The sequence below is a fragment of the Typopeltis vanoorti genome, chromosome 3 (genome assembly GCF_054136105.1).
Source record: "Typopeltis vanoorti isolate ZY-2024b chromosome 3, IOZ_Tvanoo_1.0, whole genome shotgun sequence".
In the NCBI taxonomy this organism is placed as follows: domain Eukaryota; kingdom Metazoa; phylum Arthropoda; class Arachnida; order Uropygi; family Thelyphonidae; genus Typopeltis; species Typopeltis vanoorti.
The window spans coordinates 42,354,043-42,375,431 of record NC_143551.1 but is presented as its reverse complement, the minus strand read 5'-3'; the positions used below and the strand labels follow the sequence as shown (position 1 = coordinate 42,375,431).

Below are 21,389 nucleotides of genomic sequence, written 5' to 3'. Positions count from 1 at the left end.
TTTTCCAATCAAAGGACGCAACATACCGTCTTTCTTCCATTTGCGCTACAGAGATGCTTAGGAGTGTACTTAAGGAGTGCTTTTCATTTGTTTCAGTAACTCGCTTGCCTTTTATACTGAAATCACAATACCAGCTGATGAGGGAAAAGCATAAACTGCAATTTTTTTAAATTGAAATTATAATTAAAATAGTTTCACTTTCCTTTAATAAAGAAAGAAGTATAGAGCTTTATTTTGGGAAAGTAAATTATATATACTGGATATTAAAGATCCAACATTATTTGAAAGCCAATATATGGAGAAACTATTAAGGTTTCTCACCCTCCTACTCACCACCTTCTTTTGCAACTTCTAGGGATGGCCAGTTCTCCTTGATCCTTTCCCTTGTTTGACTGTATGAACAAGGCATTTGATGAGGGGTGGGAACATGATAAGCTGATAGTTAAGTTGCAACATTAGGTTAGATATCAGATTAGTGAAGTGGATGGAACATTGGCTGTCTCATAGACAGAGAGTTTTGTATGGGTGAGCAGAATCAAGGAAAACGAAGATCACAAGTGGAGTTCCATAGGGATCTGTAAGACCTATGTTTTTCAATTTTTATTTCAATGATATTGTAAGTAGTTTACAGAGAATCATTCAGTTACTTGCAGATGATGCAAAACTTGGAAGTTTGGGGAGGGTGCAGTGCCAATGTGGTAGCACTTCAGGAGATAAATAAACTGGACAGATGTTAAAATGATTGGGGATTTCAGTTTAATGCACCTAAATGTAAGGTTTTGAGATATAGGATCTACCAATGATAGGCTACATACTCTATTGATGGATCTATTCTAGAGGAAGTGGAAGAGATAAGGGATCTTGGAGTGATAGTCAATAAAAATTTTAAGTTTCGGGAAATAATGCAAAGATGGTGACTGTAACCCAAAGTATTGCTGCAATATTAAGAAGGACTTTGTCCAGCCATAAAAGAGTAGTGATTCCATTGTATAAAATCATGATCAGGTGAAATCTGGATTATTGTACTCAATTCTGATCACCAGGATTTGAAGAAGATAAGTTAACCTTAGAGAGGATACGAGGTGGATAAGAAAATGATATCAGGATTTTACAATGAATAGAAGACAAAAGGAGTGAGATGATTGACACATTTAATCTGTTGAGAGGTATTTACAGGATTGATACTGGGGAGATTGTTTGCAGTCGAACAAGGGAAAGGATCAAGGAGAAATGGCCATCTCTAGAAGTTGCAAAAGAAAGGGATGAGTAGGAGGTGTGAACCCTTCATAGTTTCTCCATACATTCACTTTAAAATAATGTTGGATCTTTAATATCCAGGCCTGGCTGGCCGAGTGGTTAGCATATCTGCTTCCCAGCCAACAGGCTGTGGGGTCGAATCCCACGTAGGCATGGATGTTTGTTATGTCCTCTCCCAATATGGACTGGGTCACCATGGGAGCAGTAGACCCAAAACCTCCCACAATGGGAGAGGCCTTCACCCAGTAATGGGTAGAAAAAATGGGCTAAAATTTATTTTTATTATTATTTTTATTTCTATATAATTTACTTTGCCAAAATGAAACTGTATTGTTCTTTCTTCATTAAAGGACAGTGAAACTATTTCAATTACAAAGAAAAAAAATCTGCATACAAGGCCATTTTAGCCCTAACATTCAAAGACTGACAGCCAGTTTAATATCTACTAGTAGTGAATCAAAGATAGGTGGCCCAGGAATATCTCTGAGTGTCCAATATCTCATGGTTCCTAACTCTAACACAGTATATTATTTGTCTGTATGTTTGTAAATAGTGTATGTGTATATGTTCTGTGTTCAATTTTCTTGATTTTACAGGATGAAAAACCCAAGTTTCCAGAAGGAAAAATCCACCTACATATGCCCAAGATTGACTAACTCAGGAACCGGCTTAAGAAAGCATTAGATGAAGTTCCTCTAGTCGAAAACTAGATTCAAAGTGAAATAGGCTTTCTTCAGGTGACTTGGTACTATAGATGCAAACGCCACTTCCACAGGGCTATATAGACCTCATTTACAAAGAAAGGGAATGCTAATCTATGTATCTCAGTTGGCATAAGGTATTAGCGAGGATAGATTCTCTTTGATTATCAATATAATGAAATCAACTAGAAGAGGAGAGAATGGAAACAGTAGGAGAGACGGAATGAGAGAGAGGCATGAGAGTTCTAGAGGAGGAGAGAATGGAAACAGTAGGAGAGACAGAATGAGAGAGAGGTATGGCAGTGCTAGAAGAGGAGAGAATGGTATGAGAGAGAGGTATGAGAATGAAAGAAGAGGAGAAAATGGAAACAATAGGAGAGAGGGGATGGTAAGAGGTATAATGTATGGGGAATTCAATGATCTGTGGTGTTCAAGATAGGATGTGTGAGGAGTATTTGCCAGGAGGAATGATAGAAAGGGTGGCTTTGGCAGTTAAGAGAGCTGAAAGGGTGGATGAGATGATCATGATGGTGGGAACAAATGACTTGAGTGGTGGTGTAAATAGGGCAGCGAGAGATATGAGATTCTTGCTTCAGGTGGTACGAAAGAAGACACAGAGAGGAAAGATAGCGTGTGTGTGTGTGTGTGTGTGTTGCCTAGGTATGATAATGACAAACTGAGCAGAGGAGCGGTAATATTGAATGACATAATAGCTAGAATTTGTGACAAGAGAAGACTGGACTATGTGGATGTTTGAGGTGCGTTTGAGGACAGAGGAATTGTATGGAAGAGACCACTTACATTTGAATGAGGAAGGACGTAGGCATCTGGAGAGATTGCTGTTCTGAAAATGTCAGTGTGTCCCAGAGAGGATGGTAGCAGGGGTGGCCTCCTGTGGGAATGGGTACTTCAGAGAAGGGAAACGACATCAGGTAACTGAGCTCAGTGGAGTCTAGAGGGGATAATACTGGATATAGAAACAACGCAATTTATATGCTTTATACTATTGTCAGGAGTATCCGGAATAAGAAAGAGGAATTAGTGGCTCAGATAGCATCAGCCTGGCCAAAAATTATTGGGATCACTGAGACATGATTGACAGAAGAGGATATAATAACAGGAATAGAAGTCGCTGGGTATAGCATTTTTTGGCAGGATAGGAAGGGAAAGCGTGGTGGTGGAGTACTGCTTATAATAAGTGATGACCTATGTCCTCTAAGAGTGGAGACTTTCGAAGGCAGTGACACTAATGATTTTGAAAGCATATGGTGTGAGGTAGAGGTGGTCAAGACAGAACATTTAGTAGGGTGTTGCTACAGACCCAGGAGCACAGAGGGTGGGGACCAGGAAATGTTTAGACAGTTGAGTTTGGCAAGTGCAAGAAGAATGATTGTTATGGGAGATTTTAACTACAGTAGTATAAAGTGGGGAGAGGAAGATGCATGTAGCAATAAGGGAATGGAATTTCTAGAATTCTTGAGGGACAAATGTCCTAGGCAACATGTAATAGGGGGAACAAGAAGTTCAAGAATTTTGGATTTGGTTATAGCATCAGAAGAGTTGATAATAAATAAGATGACATTTCTCCCACCAGTTGGAGAGAGTGACAATATGGTTTTGACTTGGAAAATGAATAAATATGCAGGAGTATCAAAGACGTGGGAACTTATGTGGAATTATAAGGCAGGTGATTGTAATAGCCTAAGACGTCAACTTGGGGAAGTTTCATGGAGGGAGGAATTGGAAGGCTGGGATATCATTAGTGCGTGGGAAATTATAAAAGAACATTTGTTAGCAGCAGTGGTAAATTGCATACCACGAGTGAACAAGAGGACAAAATTTGGAGTAAAGTGGATAACAAACAATATTAAACAGGAATTGCATGCGAAAAAGAGGCTATAGAAGAGATATAAGGAGACAGGAGAAGAGAAGATGCATGAAGAGCATAAGACACAGGCCAGAAGGGTGACCAGTATGGAAAGGAAGACGAAACTGGAATATGAGAGGAGATTAGCCCTAAGGTCCAAAGAAAATCCTAGGGAATTTTTTTAGATATGTGGCCAGGAGGAGGAGAAATGATTATGAAAGAATGATACTGTCGGATAAAAATATGAATAAAGTGACTGATGCAGCAGACATAGTAGAATTATTCAATTAACACTTTATTGGAGTATTTCATCCTGGGGGAGTCAGTTTCAGTGCTAGAGGGATAGGGCAGGTTCAAGGTTTACAGGAACAGGAGGAGAGTGTGTTTCAAATAATGAGTACTCTTGATGTCCGTAAAGCTGTGGGATTGGATGGTATTTCACCATGAGTTTTGAGAGAATGTGCTAGGGAACTGACAGTGCCTTTCACCTGGCTTTTCAATGAAAGTCTGGCTGCTGGAAAGATGCCCATGGAATGGAAGGAAGGTTAGTTAGTGCCATTGCATAAAGGCAGTAGCAGACTGGAAGTGTCTAATTATAGACTAGTTTGTGTGTCATCAGTAGTTAGTAAGATCTTGGAGAAAGTAGTGAAGGACCGTATACAGCATTGGGCAGATGACGGTAATGTTATCTGTTAGAGTCAACATGGATTTGATGGCACTCTTGTTTTAGCAATATGCTAGCCTTTTATAATAAAGTTACAAGAGCATTAGATGAGGGAAAAGCATATACTGCAATTTTCTTAGACTTAGCGAAGGCATTTGACAGGGTGCCACGTGATAAGCTGATATTTAAGTTGCAGCACATGGGTCTGGATGTCAAATTGGTCAACTGGATTCAGGATTGGATGTCCGATAGGTATCAGAGAGTTGTGTATGGTGGGGCAGTTTCAAGGAAGCAGAGGGTAGCAGGTGGGGTCCCACAGGGCTCAGTAGTGAGACCTATATTGTTTAACCTTTATATCAATGACATTGTCAGTGGATTGCAAGGGGATATTGAGGTGTTTGCAGATGATGCGAAGCTGGGAAGGATTATTAGTAATAATGCAAATGTGGCAGCCCTGCAAGAGAATTTGAATAAGCTAGATAGATGGGTAAATGAATGGGGATGTCGGTTTAATGCAGCAAAATGTAAGGTCTTGAGGTTTGGGAAACATTGATGGGACACTGCATACTCTATGCAAGGAGTTATACTGGAGGAAGTAGGGGAGACAAGAGATCTGGGGTTGATGATTGATAGAAACCTGAAATTTAGGGGATATATTGCAAAGGTAGCGAAGGTAACACAGAAGATTGCTGCAATAATGAGAAGGACACTGACCTGCAGAGATCAAACAGTTAGCATTCCGTTGTATAAAACCCTGATCAGACCACACTTGGACTATTGTTCTCAGATTTGGTGCCCAGGATTTGAAAGGGATAAATTAACTGTGGAAAGGGTACAAAGGCAGATAACAAAGATGGCGTCAGGACTGTACACTGATAGTTATGAGGATCAGCTGAGGGAATGTGGACTGCAAAGTTTGGTATGTAGAAGAAGGTTAAGTGATATGATCGAGACTTTTAAACTGTTGAGAGGTGGTTACAGGGTTGACACTGGGGATTTCTTTCGCTTGGTTGAACAGCAGGAAGGAGTGGTGACAAGATGCTATCCCTGGAAGTTACAAAAGGCAACTGTGAGCCAGATGGTGAGGAGTGGTTTCTTTGCACTGAGGGTGGTTGAACCATGGAATGCATTGCCTGATGGAGTGGTGAGAGCAAGAACGGTCAATGATTGGTGGACTTTGTGTTTTTAGGGGGGGGGGACCTCTCCTCGATGAGTCTTGATAGACTTTGTGTTTCTTATGAAGGACCTCCCACGATCAGTGTTTTGACTCCATGGAGGACTGAATAATAATAATAATAATAATAATAATTTTATTAAGGGGAAGTTATGCTTTATCAATATATTTGCATATCATAACAATGCTATAGATGTACTGGACAAAGAGAATTGATATAGAACAATATATCTCAATTTTGCAAAATTTTTGACAGCCTACTAGTTAGTAGTTAAACTAGTATGGACAGGGTTAGATATCAATTACTGAGTTTAGCAGAACAAGTACTGGCAAACTGTGCAAACTATTGTAGAAGAGGAGAATCATTTGTAATGAGTAACAATGAGTTGGTTTTAGGCACATTATTGTAAAAGCATAAAACAGATAATAATAAGAATTTTTTGTTTGTTCGTTTGCTTGGCAAATGGTGGGGAAATGAAAGGCACTGTTGGAGAGAGTTGAGACAATCAGTGGGCTTACAGCATGGCTGTTGTTGTAATTTGGAATTACAGCCAAAATAACTAAGGCAATAAGGAACTACCTGTATTCTTAATCCAAGTGTGAGCAAACAAAGTTTGCACCTGAAAGTATCTTCAGGACTGGGGAAAGGTAGTGCAACACCAGGCAACTCGTTGCAAAGGTGGAGAAAGCTCTCATTACTCCTATCTCAGTATCTTCCATAATGCAAAGCACATCTCCTTGCGGATAAGTGTAATGCTATGCATTAAGGCAAGGGCCACTACCCATACCAGTTTCGACCTTTATGAGGTCTCGTGAGTGGGAGCCAGGCCCAGTAGTGGAGATACAAAGGCAGAAGTAATGAGAGGTCATCCTAACTTATAGGAGTTGCCAAAGGGTGTGCAACCTTATTATTAAATTACTCCGGATTTAGAGAAAGATGTTGAGAGTTTATTTTTCACTTGGTTAGACTATAATAAGTTTAGTTTAATCCTTTATCCAAGTGTGAGCAAACAAAGTTTGCACCTGAAAGTATCTTCAGGACTGGGGAAAGGTAGTGCAACACCAGGCAACTCATTGCAAAGATGGAGAAAGCTCTCATTACTCCTATCTCAGTATCTCCCATCCGCAAGGAGATGTGCTTTGCATTATGGGAGATACCGAGATAGGAGTAATGATAGCTTTCTCCACCTTTGCAAGGTGTTGCCTGGTGTTGCACTACCTTTCCCCAGTCCTTGAAGATACTTTCAGGTGCAAACTTTGCTTGCTCACACTTGGTTAAAGGATTAAACTAAACTTATTATAGTCTAACCAAGTGAAAAATAAACTCTCAACTACCTGTATTCTTCTAAATGGCCTGTTTATGGATGAAAAACCAAACATTCTGGGAGGAAAACTCGGTTCATCTCCATATGAGATGAGCTAATTCAATTGCAGTTGAAAATCCCTCAATAAGTTCTCCTGATTCTATATGAGAGTCCAAGCTTTTCCCAGGTCTTTCCAATCAAGAGCATAATCAATAACAACTGAGCAATTTAGGGTAACTTATGGCATGATGTAAGGTACACTGTGTCAGATAGCAATGACTTGCCATGATGAGTCATCATGTTTTGGAAGTCTGATGGTGATGACAAAATATACTAGGCTATGTAGCAGAGAAATATCTGATTTTACACTACTGTGTCCAATCAATATCCATTACTTTTTTTTCCATAATAAATATCGATAGACATACACACATAATGCAATAGGAATTGCAATGTAAATGATAACATATATATACTTTGTGCATTTATTATCACTCACTAATATGATAAAAATAAATAATAATTATATTAATTACTACTCCTTTTAATTTATAGAGTGTTACTGATTATAAAACATTAAAATAGTAATCATACTGCAATTATACCTTCATGGACTTTACAACTGTAATATCTGCAGGTTTTAGAGTATTCAGAGCAGTAACAGCACTCTCGAGTGCTGGCACTGCTTCAGCAAGATCTCTAACACATTCATCTTTAATAGCTTGAGCAGCAGCTGCTGCCTTGTTAGCAAGGGCTTCATCTGCTCCTACAACCTAAGTGAATAAATAAATTCAAATAAATAAGAAAATAATGGAAAGCTAATACTTTTATTTTTACAAAGTTAGTCTGCAAAATAGTAACTAAATTAATGTGAATATATATTAATATGCACTACATATACAATAGCGTGTGTGTAAGAGAGAGAGAGAGTGAGTGAGTGATAATGATAAAAAATATTCTAGACTGCACAATACTGCAGTAAGGAGAAGGTTCTTATTGAAAGTAAATGTAAAGTGAATGCTTTGGTACTGTGCTTATTTCAAAGTTATAGCTTTAATTATAGCTCCTTTCTTTTAGTGTTGCACGGTGATCAGCATTCATTTTAGAAATCATGGACTTTACAACCGTGTTATAAATAACTCTTTTAATTTTCCAACGTTTCAATCTTCATATTAAGATCATCATCTGGAGCATATACATATAAACAGGACAAGCTGAGTTACATTACATATAGTAAGCTAGAGAAACAATGATTTGATCATGTTATTCTACTGGCATGACCCATAGTGAAAAAAATAATAATAATAAAATAAAATAATAATTACAAATTAATTAATTATTTAGAAACTGTTTCATGCTAAATTTTATTTATGATAACATGAACAAACATTCTTTCTTATAGATAGTTTTCTTTTAGTAACAACGATGTCTTATTTTTAGCATTACAATTGCTATTTTTGATTTAGGATCCTGGATTATCTACAGTCCTGTTTATAGCTACTCTTAGAGAGGAAGATTCCATGGGTCGAATATGTGCCTTCCATATTTTTGGGATTTTTAGACCATTATTATTATTCAGATTGGGGTGGTTGATAATAATCTCACAGGCTTCCTTAAATTTGTGTTCGTACCATGTTTTGGTGTGATGTAAACAACTAGTGCTTTTCCAGTCAATTCTATGTAAGGTGTTCAGGGCATGATCAGAAAGGCCAGCCTCACCGTAGTAATTATATTTAATGTGTCATTTATGTTCTTTTTGTCTGATAGGAATTGTGTGTCCTATTTCCCCTATATACGGTATGTTACAATCCTAAGAAACATGCCAAACCTCAACAAATTTGGATGCATGAGACTGCCCCAAATTTGGGAGATGCACATCTTGAGAACTTCAGCTCAACGGCCAAGAATACCTAATATAGCCCGCTAGGGGGGCACCATTAGGACTTTAGGAAAAACAGTAGTTTCCTCGCTTCGACCTCATTTGCTGTTTTTAGTGCCTGCATGCACGTGTCTTAATCTTATGTTCCCATGAAGATGGCAAAGTGACGTTGCCAAAATATAGAAAGTATATATTAAAGTTTATTTTAATTTATATTCCAGTATACGTTGTGAATTCCTTAAGTTATTTAGTAATCATATGCAATCAACATATAAGCCTTTCTACGAGAAGTAATCATGGTATGTTACAGGTGCAATAAATATGGTATACTTCAGGGTGGGTCAGCAGAGGGAGTGGGTCTTTGGATGAGTTGAGTAAGCTTTTTAATTTTGCAGGAGGTTTAAAGGTGGCTTTGAGGCTGTATTTTTATAGTATTCTGTTTATTTTATCTGATGTCCCTCTAATGTAAGGAATGGTTATAGTTTTATTGTAGTGTGGTTTATCTTTGTTTTTTATTGAGGTCTTGTAGAGAATTTCATTAATAGTGTTTTGGCTGTAACCATTTTTAGAAAATTATTGCTGATAACTTTAAATTCATCTTTCAGTGTATGTTCACGGGAGCAGATCTTCAAAGCCCTAGTCGCAGCTTCACAGATAGTCAATTGATTGAGCTGTTAAAAAAAAAAAAAAGATAACTATTAGTAGCAAGGAAGATATTATTGTGTTTATTTCTTTACCAATACTGATTTCTAAATTGGTACTATTGAAATTGATGATTTTTTTGTATGACTGTGTAGTCTTTGTTAGCATTTTATTGTCATGTATTGTATTCAACATGGTTGCCATCAGTTCTAACATGTTGTCGCAAAGCTAACTGTCATTTAAAGACCACATTATTCACAACATAGCTGATGATTTCATTGCTTGCTACACATGTCATTTAAACGTGTGGACAGACTTAGGTGTTCGTCGAACATGTTGTTTATTATTTTAACGGTATAATCCACCACAGAGAACTACAACAAAACGATCACCATCCGAAAAGATCTCAAGAATTCTCAATAAACATAAACTACGCACTACATTCAAACCATGTAGCAAATTAGCCACCCGTGGTGATGGACACAACTGAATATGAAAACAAAATGCACACACTATTACAAGATCAGTCAACATACAAAATTATAGATCGCAATCCCACCAACACACAAAAGAATAAGGCACGAAAATTATTAAAAAAAGTCACTTCCTGGCCCAAAGACACAGTTAACAAACTCAAACCCTTCCATGTTAAAACACCGAGGATCTATGGATCACCAAAAATTCACAAACCAGGCACACCCCTAAGCCCAATTGTGGACAGTATAAATAGTCCCACATACAAACTGGCTAGACATTTAGCGAAGCTACTAGCCACTCTCACTAACAATTCTCCCTCCTTTGTCAAAAATTCAGCACACCTAAAAAGCATCTTACAACACCTCACCCTAAAAAGCTCAGACTTAATAGTAAGCTTTGACATCACTTCACTATTCACAAATGTACCACTAATAGAAACCCTCAATCTACTGAAGTCACACTTCCCCCCTGATATATTTGAACTATTCAAATTCACAATACATGCAGGATATTTCACATGGAAAGGGAAAATATACAAACAAATTGATGGGACAGCCATGGGCTCCCCCCTTTCCCCCCCCAGCCAACTTTTACATAGAACACCTGGAAAAACAAGCAATCAATACAGCCACTCTCAAACCAACACTTTGGCTACGCTATGTTGATGATGTGCTTGCTATTTGGCCACATGCCCCTGAGACATTGAAAACATTCTAAAAGGTGTGACACCTTTTGACAACTCGTATATGGAAATGTGACTTCTCCATTAATTCCACCTTAGTGTCACTACCTCTGGGTCTGGCTCCCACTGATGAGACCTCAATAAAAGTCGAAACCAGTCTGGGTAGTGACCCTTCCCTTAATGCATAGCATTATACATATCTGCAAGGAGATGTGCTTTGCATTATGGGATACTAAGGCAAGTGATGTGAAGTTATACCACTTTTGCCAAGAGTTGCCCCAGTCCTGAAAATACTTCAGGCACAAACTTTGTTTGCTTACACTTGGATAAAGGATTATACCAAATATATAATTGGTAGAATTGAATGGGTGGAATATTATAACAGGGATGGCCTCATGTAGGGATAGTGGCTTGAGCAATACCACTCTGGCACACAACTCTCTAATATCTAACAGATAGCCAACCTGAATCTGATTCTCTGTCCTGACATCTTAACCTATGCACTGAACTTAAATATTAGCTTATCACGTGGCACCCTGTAAAATATGTTTGTAAAATCCAAAAGGCATATGCTGCCAAAAAAATGGCAGCATATGCCTTTCCCTCATCAACTGCTCTCATTACTTATTATAAAATGCAATAAGATTACTAAAACAAGAGCACCCCCTTAACAAATCCATGTTGACTCTCACCGATAACATTACTTTTATATGCTCAATATTGTATATGATCCCTCGCTAATCGCTCCAATATCTAAACAACTACTGATGAAATACAAATAGTCTAGAGTTTGCCATTTCAATTCTATTACCACCTCATGCAGTGGTACTATCTTACAATTCATTCACTTCTTGGACACCTTTACCATAGTCAGGCTCTCATTTAAAAGCCAGGTAAACAGAGCTGTCAGTTGTTTAATACAAACATAGAGGGATAAGAACATGGTTTTGCCACTCTGTAAAGCATTGGTCAGACCACACTTGAACTATTGTGCTCAGATCTGGTCATCTGGTTTTCACTGTGATGTGGAAACATTGAAGAGGTTCCAGAGACAACTGTCTTATATCATATTTGGAATGTTGGCTATGGAGAGAGAGAGAGAGAGAGAGAGAGGTTAAAGGAATGTGGATTACAGAGTTCAGTGGATAATAGGATATGATAGGAGCATAAGAGGTGATATGATAAAGATGTTTAAGTTACTAAGGAGATTTTATCAGATTAATGAAGAGAGGATTAAAAGAACAGTACAAGGTAAGAGGGTCAAAGACAAGAGGCCATCTCTGAAAGCTGTGTAAGAGTGTGGTGAAGAATAGACTTTTTACACTGTGAATTGCTGATGAATAAAATATACCAGGGTGGTCTGAAAGGATAACAACACTATCGGCAAGATTTTTTTTCTAAGCTGGTACATCTGTCATAAGCATCCATGAGAAATTGCAAGTAATTCTATCAAGTAGTTTATTTCATACAGCTGCCTGAAGCAAAAGAGTTGTCTGTATCTCTTGAAATGGATAAAACTGAGCATCGTGTGGTTATAAAATTCTTTGTAAACGATGGTTTAACACCACAAGAAATTTCTTTGAAGTTCATAAAAGTTTATGGGCACTCTTCTCCTTCATTTCTGACAATTAAGAAATGGGCTGCCGAGTTTAAACATGACTGTACCAGCATTCAAGATGATTCACATGAAGGACGTCCAAAACAAGTAACACGTCAGAAATCATTGATTAAGTGTACGATATGGTATTGGATGACTGGCGAGTCAAGGTGCATGAAATTTCTGAGACTATAGGCATTTCAAAAGAACATGTAGGATATATTTTGCATGAAGAATTGCATATGAAAAAAGCTTTGCACAAGATGGGTTCCACGCTTGCTCACAGCAGATCAAAAATGCACTCGCATGAAAATCTCTGAACAGTGCTTGGAATGTTTTAAAAAAGAAAAAACCTGATTTTGTGCATCAATTTATTACTATATATGAAACTTGAATTCACCATTACACACAGAATCCAAACAGCAGTCAAAATAGTGGTTAGAAGCTGGCTGTTTGGCGCCAAAGAAGACAAAGTCGGTTCCATCGGCAGGAAAGGTCATGGCATCGGTGTTTTGGGATGCTAAAGGCATTTTGTTTATTAATTATCTCGAAAGGGTAAAACAATAGCCGGAGAATAGTATTCCGATCTTTTAAACCAGACTAGATGAAAAAATTCGTGAGAAAAGACCTGATTTGCAGAAGGAATAAATCATCGTTCATCAGGACAATGCACCTGTCCACAAAAGTGTTTTCGCAATGGGAAAATCAAGGGATATGCACTATGAATTGTTGGAACATCCACCCTATTCCCCAGATTTGGCTCCCTCTGACTTCTATCTCTTCCAAAACTAAAACTCTTCCTCACTGGTCGGAGTTTTTTTTTTTAATCAAAAGGTGAGTCCAGCTGTAGAGGGGTATTTTGCAGATCTTACTGAGAACCACTACAGGGATAGAATAATGGCACTGGAGCATCACTGGAATAAATGTATTAGTCTTAAGGGAGATTAAGTTGAAAAATAAAAATAATTTTGAAATTATAAATTCGTTTTTCATTGTTAGGTCGAGAACTTGTCAGACCAGCCTTGTATTTACAGGAATATGTTGTTAATGCAGGGAGTGTTAAGGATTTTAGGATTCAGAATAATAAATATATTGTCAGCTCAATGAACCTCCCATGATGAATCTACTGACTCCATGGAAGTTGTGATAATAATAATAATAATAATAATAATAATAATATAATCTTCCACCAACCAAGCTTCACTGATCCCAGTTGGACAGGCTGAAGATATCAATGCCATCAATTCATTTCCTTTGTTCCTGATACTCCTCACATTTGTATAAAGAAACATCAGTGTATTGTCAAAGTTTCTATTCCTATTATTATATTATTCCTTCCAGGCTCCACTGGACTACGTTACACAATACATTCCTCCTTCTCTCATGTGACTGTACCAATAAGAAGCCACTCCTGTACCCTCCACTCTGAAAACTGTAGTCTTCCAGCACTAACATTTGCCCAGATAACAATATTCTTACCAGATGCCTACATCCTTCCTCATTCAAATGCAGTCCATCTCTTGCATATAGCTCTCTTCTCTCCTAAAATGCACTTCATCCACATAATCCAAACACCTCTTTTGCAGATTCTCATTATCATGCCATTTGTTAGTGATGTTCTTTAACTCTGGATTATCATGCTGAGTAGCATGCTTGCTAACCTCCTTCTCACACGGCTGTATAGCCTCAATATGAATTTATTTATTCATATGAGTTCCTCCATTTCACATCCCAATCATTAGGAGATTGGGTCCCCCCTAATGAGGGATTAGGTATATACATTTTACGACTGTAAATCCATGCCTGTTCATGGTTCAGGTTTGCCTGTTTTGAGGGACGACAAACCAGAGTTTCTGGGTAAAAAAAAACCTTCTACCTCCGAATGAGACTGGCTAACTCACCTGTAGTTGAAAGAACCAAGATCTTTATCTCAGAAAGACCTGGGTTCATTTCCCATCACAGACAGGAGCAGGTTAAGATTGAATTTCACACTGAAAACAAGAACATAAGAAAGTTTTAAAGCAAATAAAAGTTGAGCAGTGCTCAGATGTAAACTCTAGGCTTAAATACACAAGCATTATTCAAGAAAAAATGAAAGACTTTGAGAACAGGAACCAAACCTTGGAGAGTGAGTGGCAAATCCTAAAGAAAACATTGACTGATTCAGCCAAGAGGCATGTGTTGAGGCTGTCTGCAAGGATAGAAAAATCAGAACTCCAAGGTGGACACAGGAAGTTAAAGAGGAAGTGAAGGAAAAGAAAAAAGCATATTTCGGTGATTACACCACATTTTTTATTATTCAGTTATACAACATATTGAAATAATAGTTCCCAACAAGTTTCGTAAATCGTAGGATTTACATCTTCAGGGATAAATAGTATAACTTAAAGTTTAAACAAGAGAAATTAATAAATACAAATCATAACCATCTGGCTAAATCATAAACTCAAATAACAGAATGCAGATATAAAACGTTATTGACGTTGAAGAATACTGGACGATGTCACGTGTTCTTGTTCTCGTTCATGCAGTCCGAGCTCAGATTGAGGTAGATTTTTTATTAGAGCTGACCACACTTGATGGAGAATTAAACCTTGATTTTTATTGCATTGGGTTGTGTTTTTCAGCATATCAGCAGCTTCTTTAAATTTTCTTATGTAGCAGTTGTTTTCTATGTATGACATCGTCGTTTTTTGCCAGAGTACATCGTGTCCAGTGGAACAAGTTTTTTGTTCTCTTGTACTGTACGTCTTTTTGGTGTTCAGCCATGTGCATTTCTCCAGATCTTCCTGTCTGTCCTACGTAGCAAATCCCGCAAAAGTAATGGATTTTGTAGACTCCTGGTTTTTTAAGAGGATGATGAGGTGGGTTTGGTGGATGTAGGAATCTAGAGATTTTTTCCACAGGAAGGAAGGCTACTTTTATGTTGTGTTTGTTCAATAATTTGGCTAGCTTACCTGTAACATTTTTGATATAAGGAAGCGAGATTGCATTTTTGTAATCCTGTTTTATTGTGTTGTTAGTTGGAGGCATTTTAAGGATTCTCTTGATGGTTTTTGTTTGATATCCATTCTGTTGGAGGATTTGTGTTAAGTATTTTAGTTCTTCATTACATCTTTCTTGTGTGCTGGAGATATTGTATGCTTTGTCTCGAAGAGTTTTAATTACCGTATATTATCACGTATAATGCAAACTACAAATTTTGTTTGAAAACTAGCCCTAAAATGCCATGTCCAGGTATAATGCGATCTGTTAATCTTGTTCCATAAAATTATAAATAATACAATACGAATTAACGAAAGAAATGTTTATTTTAAAACAAAATTTCAAAATCCTTTAAATTCTTCTTCATCTTTTGAGTCGTCAAACATTGCATTTATAAATTCATCTGTAGGGATTGTGTCATCAGTGTAGCAGTTGTCATCGTCTTCATGCTCTCCAATTTGTTGGGCATCATCCTCGCTTTCGTATATGACGTAATCTTCGGATCCATCCATTGAATTACTTATTCCACATTTAAGAAATGAGCATTGAATCATTTCAGATGGTATCGAATCCCATGCTTCTTTAACCCAGCTGGTGACTAGGGTGTTCTCAGGCTTTTGAAAATTCTCACCCTTTGTCATCTTCACCAAATCAGATGACATCCATTCTCTCCATTTTTCATGTAAGTGATCCTTAAATGGCTTATTCAAGCTGAACATCAAGCAGCTGCAAAACGGAAGTTAGACCATCCGGTATGACTGCTAGGTCTGTACGTAGCTCACATGCTTTCTCTTTGCTTGCCTCTGTTAAATGCGCCTGGAACATATCCCAGACTAGCATGCTTTGTTGACGTAACAAGCTACCTGGACGTATGTTCCATACTTGATCCAGCTACAATTGTACACCTTCTCATCCATCCAACCTTTCTGATTGGCACGAACAATTACACCTGGTGGAAATTTCATATACTTTGGAATTTTCTTCCTTTTAAATATCACTGTTGGCTTTAATTTGGTTCCATCTGCCATGCATGCTAGAACAATGGTAAAATGCGTTTTTTCATGTCCCATTGTTTTTATGAAGACACCCTTTTCATCAACTGAGTTCACTGTTCGATTCCCAGGCATATCAAAGTACATGGGCATCTCATCCATTTTGCCAATTTGGGAACGTTCATATCCATGACACTTCCGTAATTTTATGATAAATTTATGGAAGGACTGCACTTTTTCTTCAAGTTGCTTTGGTAACTTCTGTGCAATTTTTGTTTGGTGCTGTAATGTTAATGCTTTGCGTTCCATAAATCTGTTGCACCACCCAGGCGAAGCAAAAAAAGATGAAATACCTGGTGTGTCCTTGAATTTACCATTCTTGAGTTGTAGAGCTCGAAAACGAATTGAATTTCTTGTTACTATAATGGCATCTTGTCGTTGCATCAAAATCCATTCATTTAGGCTTTTGTCTTTTCTTTTAGGCTTACACGGTGATCAGAATGCATTTTTGAAAATTATGGAGACAACTACCATGTTTGAATAAAAGCTTTAGTTTATTATGACTAAAATCTACAATTCGACGTTTCGACCTTTATGTCAAGGTCATCTTTTGAGCTTACAAATATACACAAGAAACAAGCTATACTGCAATCAAACTGGTTCGTTAAAGAAACTCAAAAAAAAAAAAAAAAAAACTCAAACATCACCACGCCCGATCCCCCAGAATATATGGGGTTCCGAAAATACACAAAAAAAATGTACCCCTTCGACCAATCGTGGAAGGAATAGACAGTCCCAATTACCACCTAGCCAAGAAATTAGCAGCAACACTCAAGGAGTTGGTAGGTCATTCCCCCTCCTACATAAAAAACACACAACACTTTATTAAACAAAATCAAAAAATCAAAAACATAACACTCGACAAAGACAACTTATTAGTCAGTTTTGACGTTTCTGCCCTTTTCACTAATGTCCCCATCAATGACACAATTCTCCTACTAAAAACAAATTTCCGCCCGACATTACGGCCCTCTTTGCCCACGTACTAAGGTCCGGTTACTTCGTGTGGCAAAACAAATTTTACCTACAAAAGGAAGGTACAGCCATGGGCTCACCATTATCCCCCCAATCGCTAACTTCTACATGGAAACCTTTGAGCAAAGGGCTTTTGATTCCGCCACGCTACGACCGACAGTCTGGCTCAGATACGTCGACGACGTGTTCGCGATCTGGCCGCACGGGCGACAAACGCTAAACACATTCCTCGGCCACCTAAACCAACAACACAAATGCATACAATTTACCATCGAAATCGAAAACCAAAATTCGCTCCCATTCCTAGACACACTAGTTACACGTCTTCCTTCAGGCAGTCTATCCTTCACGGTCTACCAAAAACCGACACACATGGACCAATACATACATGCGAATTCATACCACCACCCAGCACAAAAATACGGAGTCATAAACACCCTTAAAAACAGAGCCACAACTATTTGCTCTAACCAGCAAGCCCTGAAACAAGAACTAAAAATCATTAGTGACACATTCATAAATAATGGCTATAACAAAAATACTGTCAATAAAATACTCTATAAAACCACAACAAAAACGAATCTAGATTACAGTAAAACCATAGCCATCCCATACATTAAAGGGTCATCAGAAAAAATCAACAGAATCCTACAACATTATAACCTCAATGCCACCTTTAAACCACCCACTAAACTTAAAACCATATTCAGCTCCTCTAAGGATCCTCTCCTCCCATTAGCACATCCTGGAGTCTATTGCATCTGCTGCACTTGTAACTTACCGTACATTGGTGAAACAGGACAGACAATCCCTATACGCAAGAAAAAACACATTAGACACATTAAATATAACCATTATGGTGAAGCAGGCCTCTCAGACCATGCACTTAACACCTTACCCCAAATCAACTGGAAAAGCACCTGCTCCTTACACCGCTCAAAAACTTGGTACGAAAGAAAATTTAAGGAATCCTGCGAAATCCTGATAAACCACCCAAATATCAACAATAAAGATGGTATGAAAATTCCAAGGATCTGGATGGCACACATTCAGCCAACCTAATATGAAAGATTCAACATAAGTCAGGACTCTAGCCAATCTGCTAGTATTAGAAACCATTCCACTCCAACAGGCTGGAATGATGTAAATATATGTATATAGCAGACAACACAAATAATAGGACTCTAGCGTTGATGTATAATTTTTTTTTATTATTTTATTTTATTTTATTTATTTTTTTTTTATTTTTTATTTTTTTTTTCACCAGAGGTCAGGCCAACAATTGTGGTAGCGGTTAGTCAGTGTCTTTAACAAACCAGTATGATTGTAGTATAGCTTGTTTCTTGTGTATATTTGTACACTCCAGTAGATGTCCTTGACATAAAGGTTGAAACGTCGAATTGTAAAATTTTAGTAATATTAAACTAAAGTTTTTATTCAAACATGGTAGTTGTCTCCATAATTTCCAAAAATGCATTCGGATCACCGTTCAAGCCTAAAAGAAAAGAAAAAAACTATTTTGGGTTTACTTTGGCCTGTTTTACTAATTCTCTCTCATAGTCAGATTTGGTCTTTCTTTCCATACTAGTCTACCTTCTTTATTGCACTTTGTACTGCCCATAAGTAAGTAGATCACTTTTTTTCCTTTATATATTCTCCACAATATCTTCTTTTGTTTTTCCGGCTATTGCTTTATATCCCTTATCGACCTCTGGCCTGGAGTATGCAGTCTGATACTGCTACTCTCAAGCAATTTCTGACCACTTGCCATGCTCTACTGACATTCTTTCCTCGTTGCTTCTGAAGCATGGCACTCTTCCAAGTTGATTGCTGAGCCTCTCACAATCACCAGCCTTATATCATCATCAAATTCCTGATATGTACTCTTAGGTGGGGTAGGATAATTATGATAGCACTAGATGAAAATTTACACCATTACAAACTTCGATCAACAATTTTTCTCCAAATGAATGTTACTTGTCAAAATCCCACATGTTTATTGTATTGCATTGTATATTTCTGTCTTTTAAGGCTTTTTACTGTATCAATCCATCTGCATCTTGGTCTTCCTCTAGGTCTTTTTACGTCCAACCTGGCAAAGAACACTCGTTTTGCTCATCTTTCTTCACTCATTCTATTCAAGTGACCATTGTTGTTGTTGTTGTCAGGGCTGGCAGAAGCGGGCATGCAGAGGATGCGGACGCCGCTACGAAGGGGGCACCGCCGCCAGGGAACGCTTCATAAGTTAATTATTAAGAAACAAAATTTTTATCATAAAAACAAAATAATTCTTAGAATGATCAATATTAAATTAAATGAGGCTGTATATACTGAATAAAAATTTTTAAAAAATGTATATTGCCACCTCTTTGATCAGCCGGCTGTTTACAATTTTGCAGCTAGAGCAGGCTAAATGCTTGCCTGCAGAATGTTGTGTCTACTGCAGTCTATCTAAAGTGAAACGGTGAAGAGTTTTTATGCACAAAAACGAATTTTCGTACAAAACATTTGTTGCTAGTTAACCAGTCATATGGTACGCATCTCAGTAGGCTGCTGACAGTAGCGCAGTGCGGACTATTATTTTGTCTCTGTGTCGTGTTGTGTAATAATTTCTTGTGGGTATAAAATAGAAATGGAATCAAAAATTTTTAAAAAAATTATCCGGTGCACAAAATCATAAGGGTCATGCTGCAAAAGAAGCAAATATTAAGAAACAAACTGGGGCTCTTAATAAATTTGTTAAAATATTAAAATATTCTGATGTAGATTGTAACCAACTCGATACATCAGAAATCAGAATTGAAGAACCGTGCACATCATCCATTTTGCATGTAGGTACTATTGCAACTATTGAACAAGATAATTGAACATGATTTAAGTGGAAAATAGTTAGGATTTAGTGAACTACAACAAGATTTAATTGTAGTTGACCACGAAACTAACATTGTTAGTCTCTGTGAATTTAGAAGATCCAGGTGAACGGGGAAATATTGATGAAAAATTATGGGTTGTTTTAATTGAAATGGGGCATGTTCAAAATAAAAATATAATATATCCCAGAGATACATATGGTTGTAAATTTGGCGACAAGTATTACAATAGAAAAATGGAAAACGGGAGCTTGTGCCAAGAACATGGCTCATTTATTCCGAATCTTTAAATTCTGTTTTATGCTTTTGTTGCAAACTTGTTGCACTACTGAATCACCCACTGAGTCTCCTAGAAGGTTGTAACGATTGGAGAAATGTAAGTACAACTTTACATAGACATGAGACTAATTTAACTCACATGAAAAAATTCTTAAAATGGAAGGAACTTGATAAAAATTTAAAAAACAAAAGTACTATTGATTTCCAGGCTCAAAGCATGTATGAAATAGAAAAGAAACATTGAATGAGTGTTTTAGAATGCTTGATTGAAATGATAAAATTCGTTGGTAGCCGAAATTTAGTTTTTCTCGGATCATCTGATAAATTATATGAAAGAAATAATGGCAATTTTTTTAAATTAGTCGAACTGTTAGGGAAGTTTGATCCCGTTATGGAAAATCATGTTGAAAGGGCACTACAACGAAACAACAGAGTACACTGTTTAAGTAAAGACAGTCAAAATGAAATATTGGAAACTTTAAGTAACGCAATCAGGGATACAATTTTATTATCAATTCTAAAATCTAAATATTATTTCATAATTTTAGACTACACACCTGATGCACGTAAAACAGCACAAAATGACCATTATTATTCGCTTTGTTTCCTGTGACAATGGAATTGTCAAGATCAGGGAAAACGTTTTAGGTTTTCCAGATATATCAGATTCCACAGGACGTGGTTTATGTGCAACAATAATGGAACAACTGGAAAAATGGAACATTCTCTTTAAAAATATGCGAGGTCAAGGGTATGGCAATGGGGCAAATATGGGCTGCAAAATTTGCTTTTGAACAAAAATCCTCTAGCTTTTTAATTGCCATGTGCTGCTCATACTCTAAATTTAATCATTACCAATGCAGCCAAAGTGAATGCAGATACAATTAGCTTCTTTGCAATTATTCAAGAAATATACAATTCTTTTCATTCCCTTGCAAACGTTGGGCAATCCTTTTAAAGTTCGTAAAAAAAATGAACATTGAA

General features: G+C 37.3%; 1 protein-coding gene across 1 annotated transcript in view; it reads right to left on the bottom strand.

Annotated features, from left to right (window-relative positions):
* LOC150108079 (dynein axonemal heavy chain 3-like) overlaps positions 1 to 21,389 on the bottom strand; it is a 1,881,116-nt gene that overhangs the window by 770,824 nt on the left and 1,088,903 nt on the right. The window contains exon 48 of the mRNA XM_090415945.1: positions 7,573 to 7,740. Within this exon, the coding sequence (XP_090272071.1) occupies positions 7,573 to 7,740 (168 nt within the window). The remainder of the gene's footprint in view (positions 1 to 7,572; positions 7,741 to 21,389) is intronic.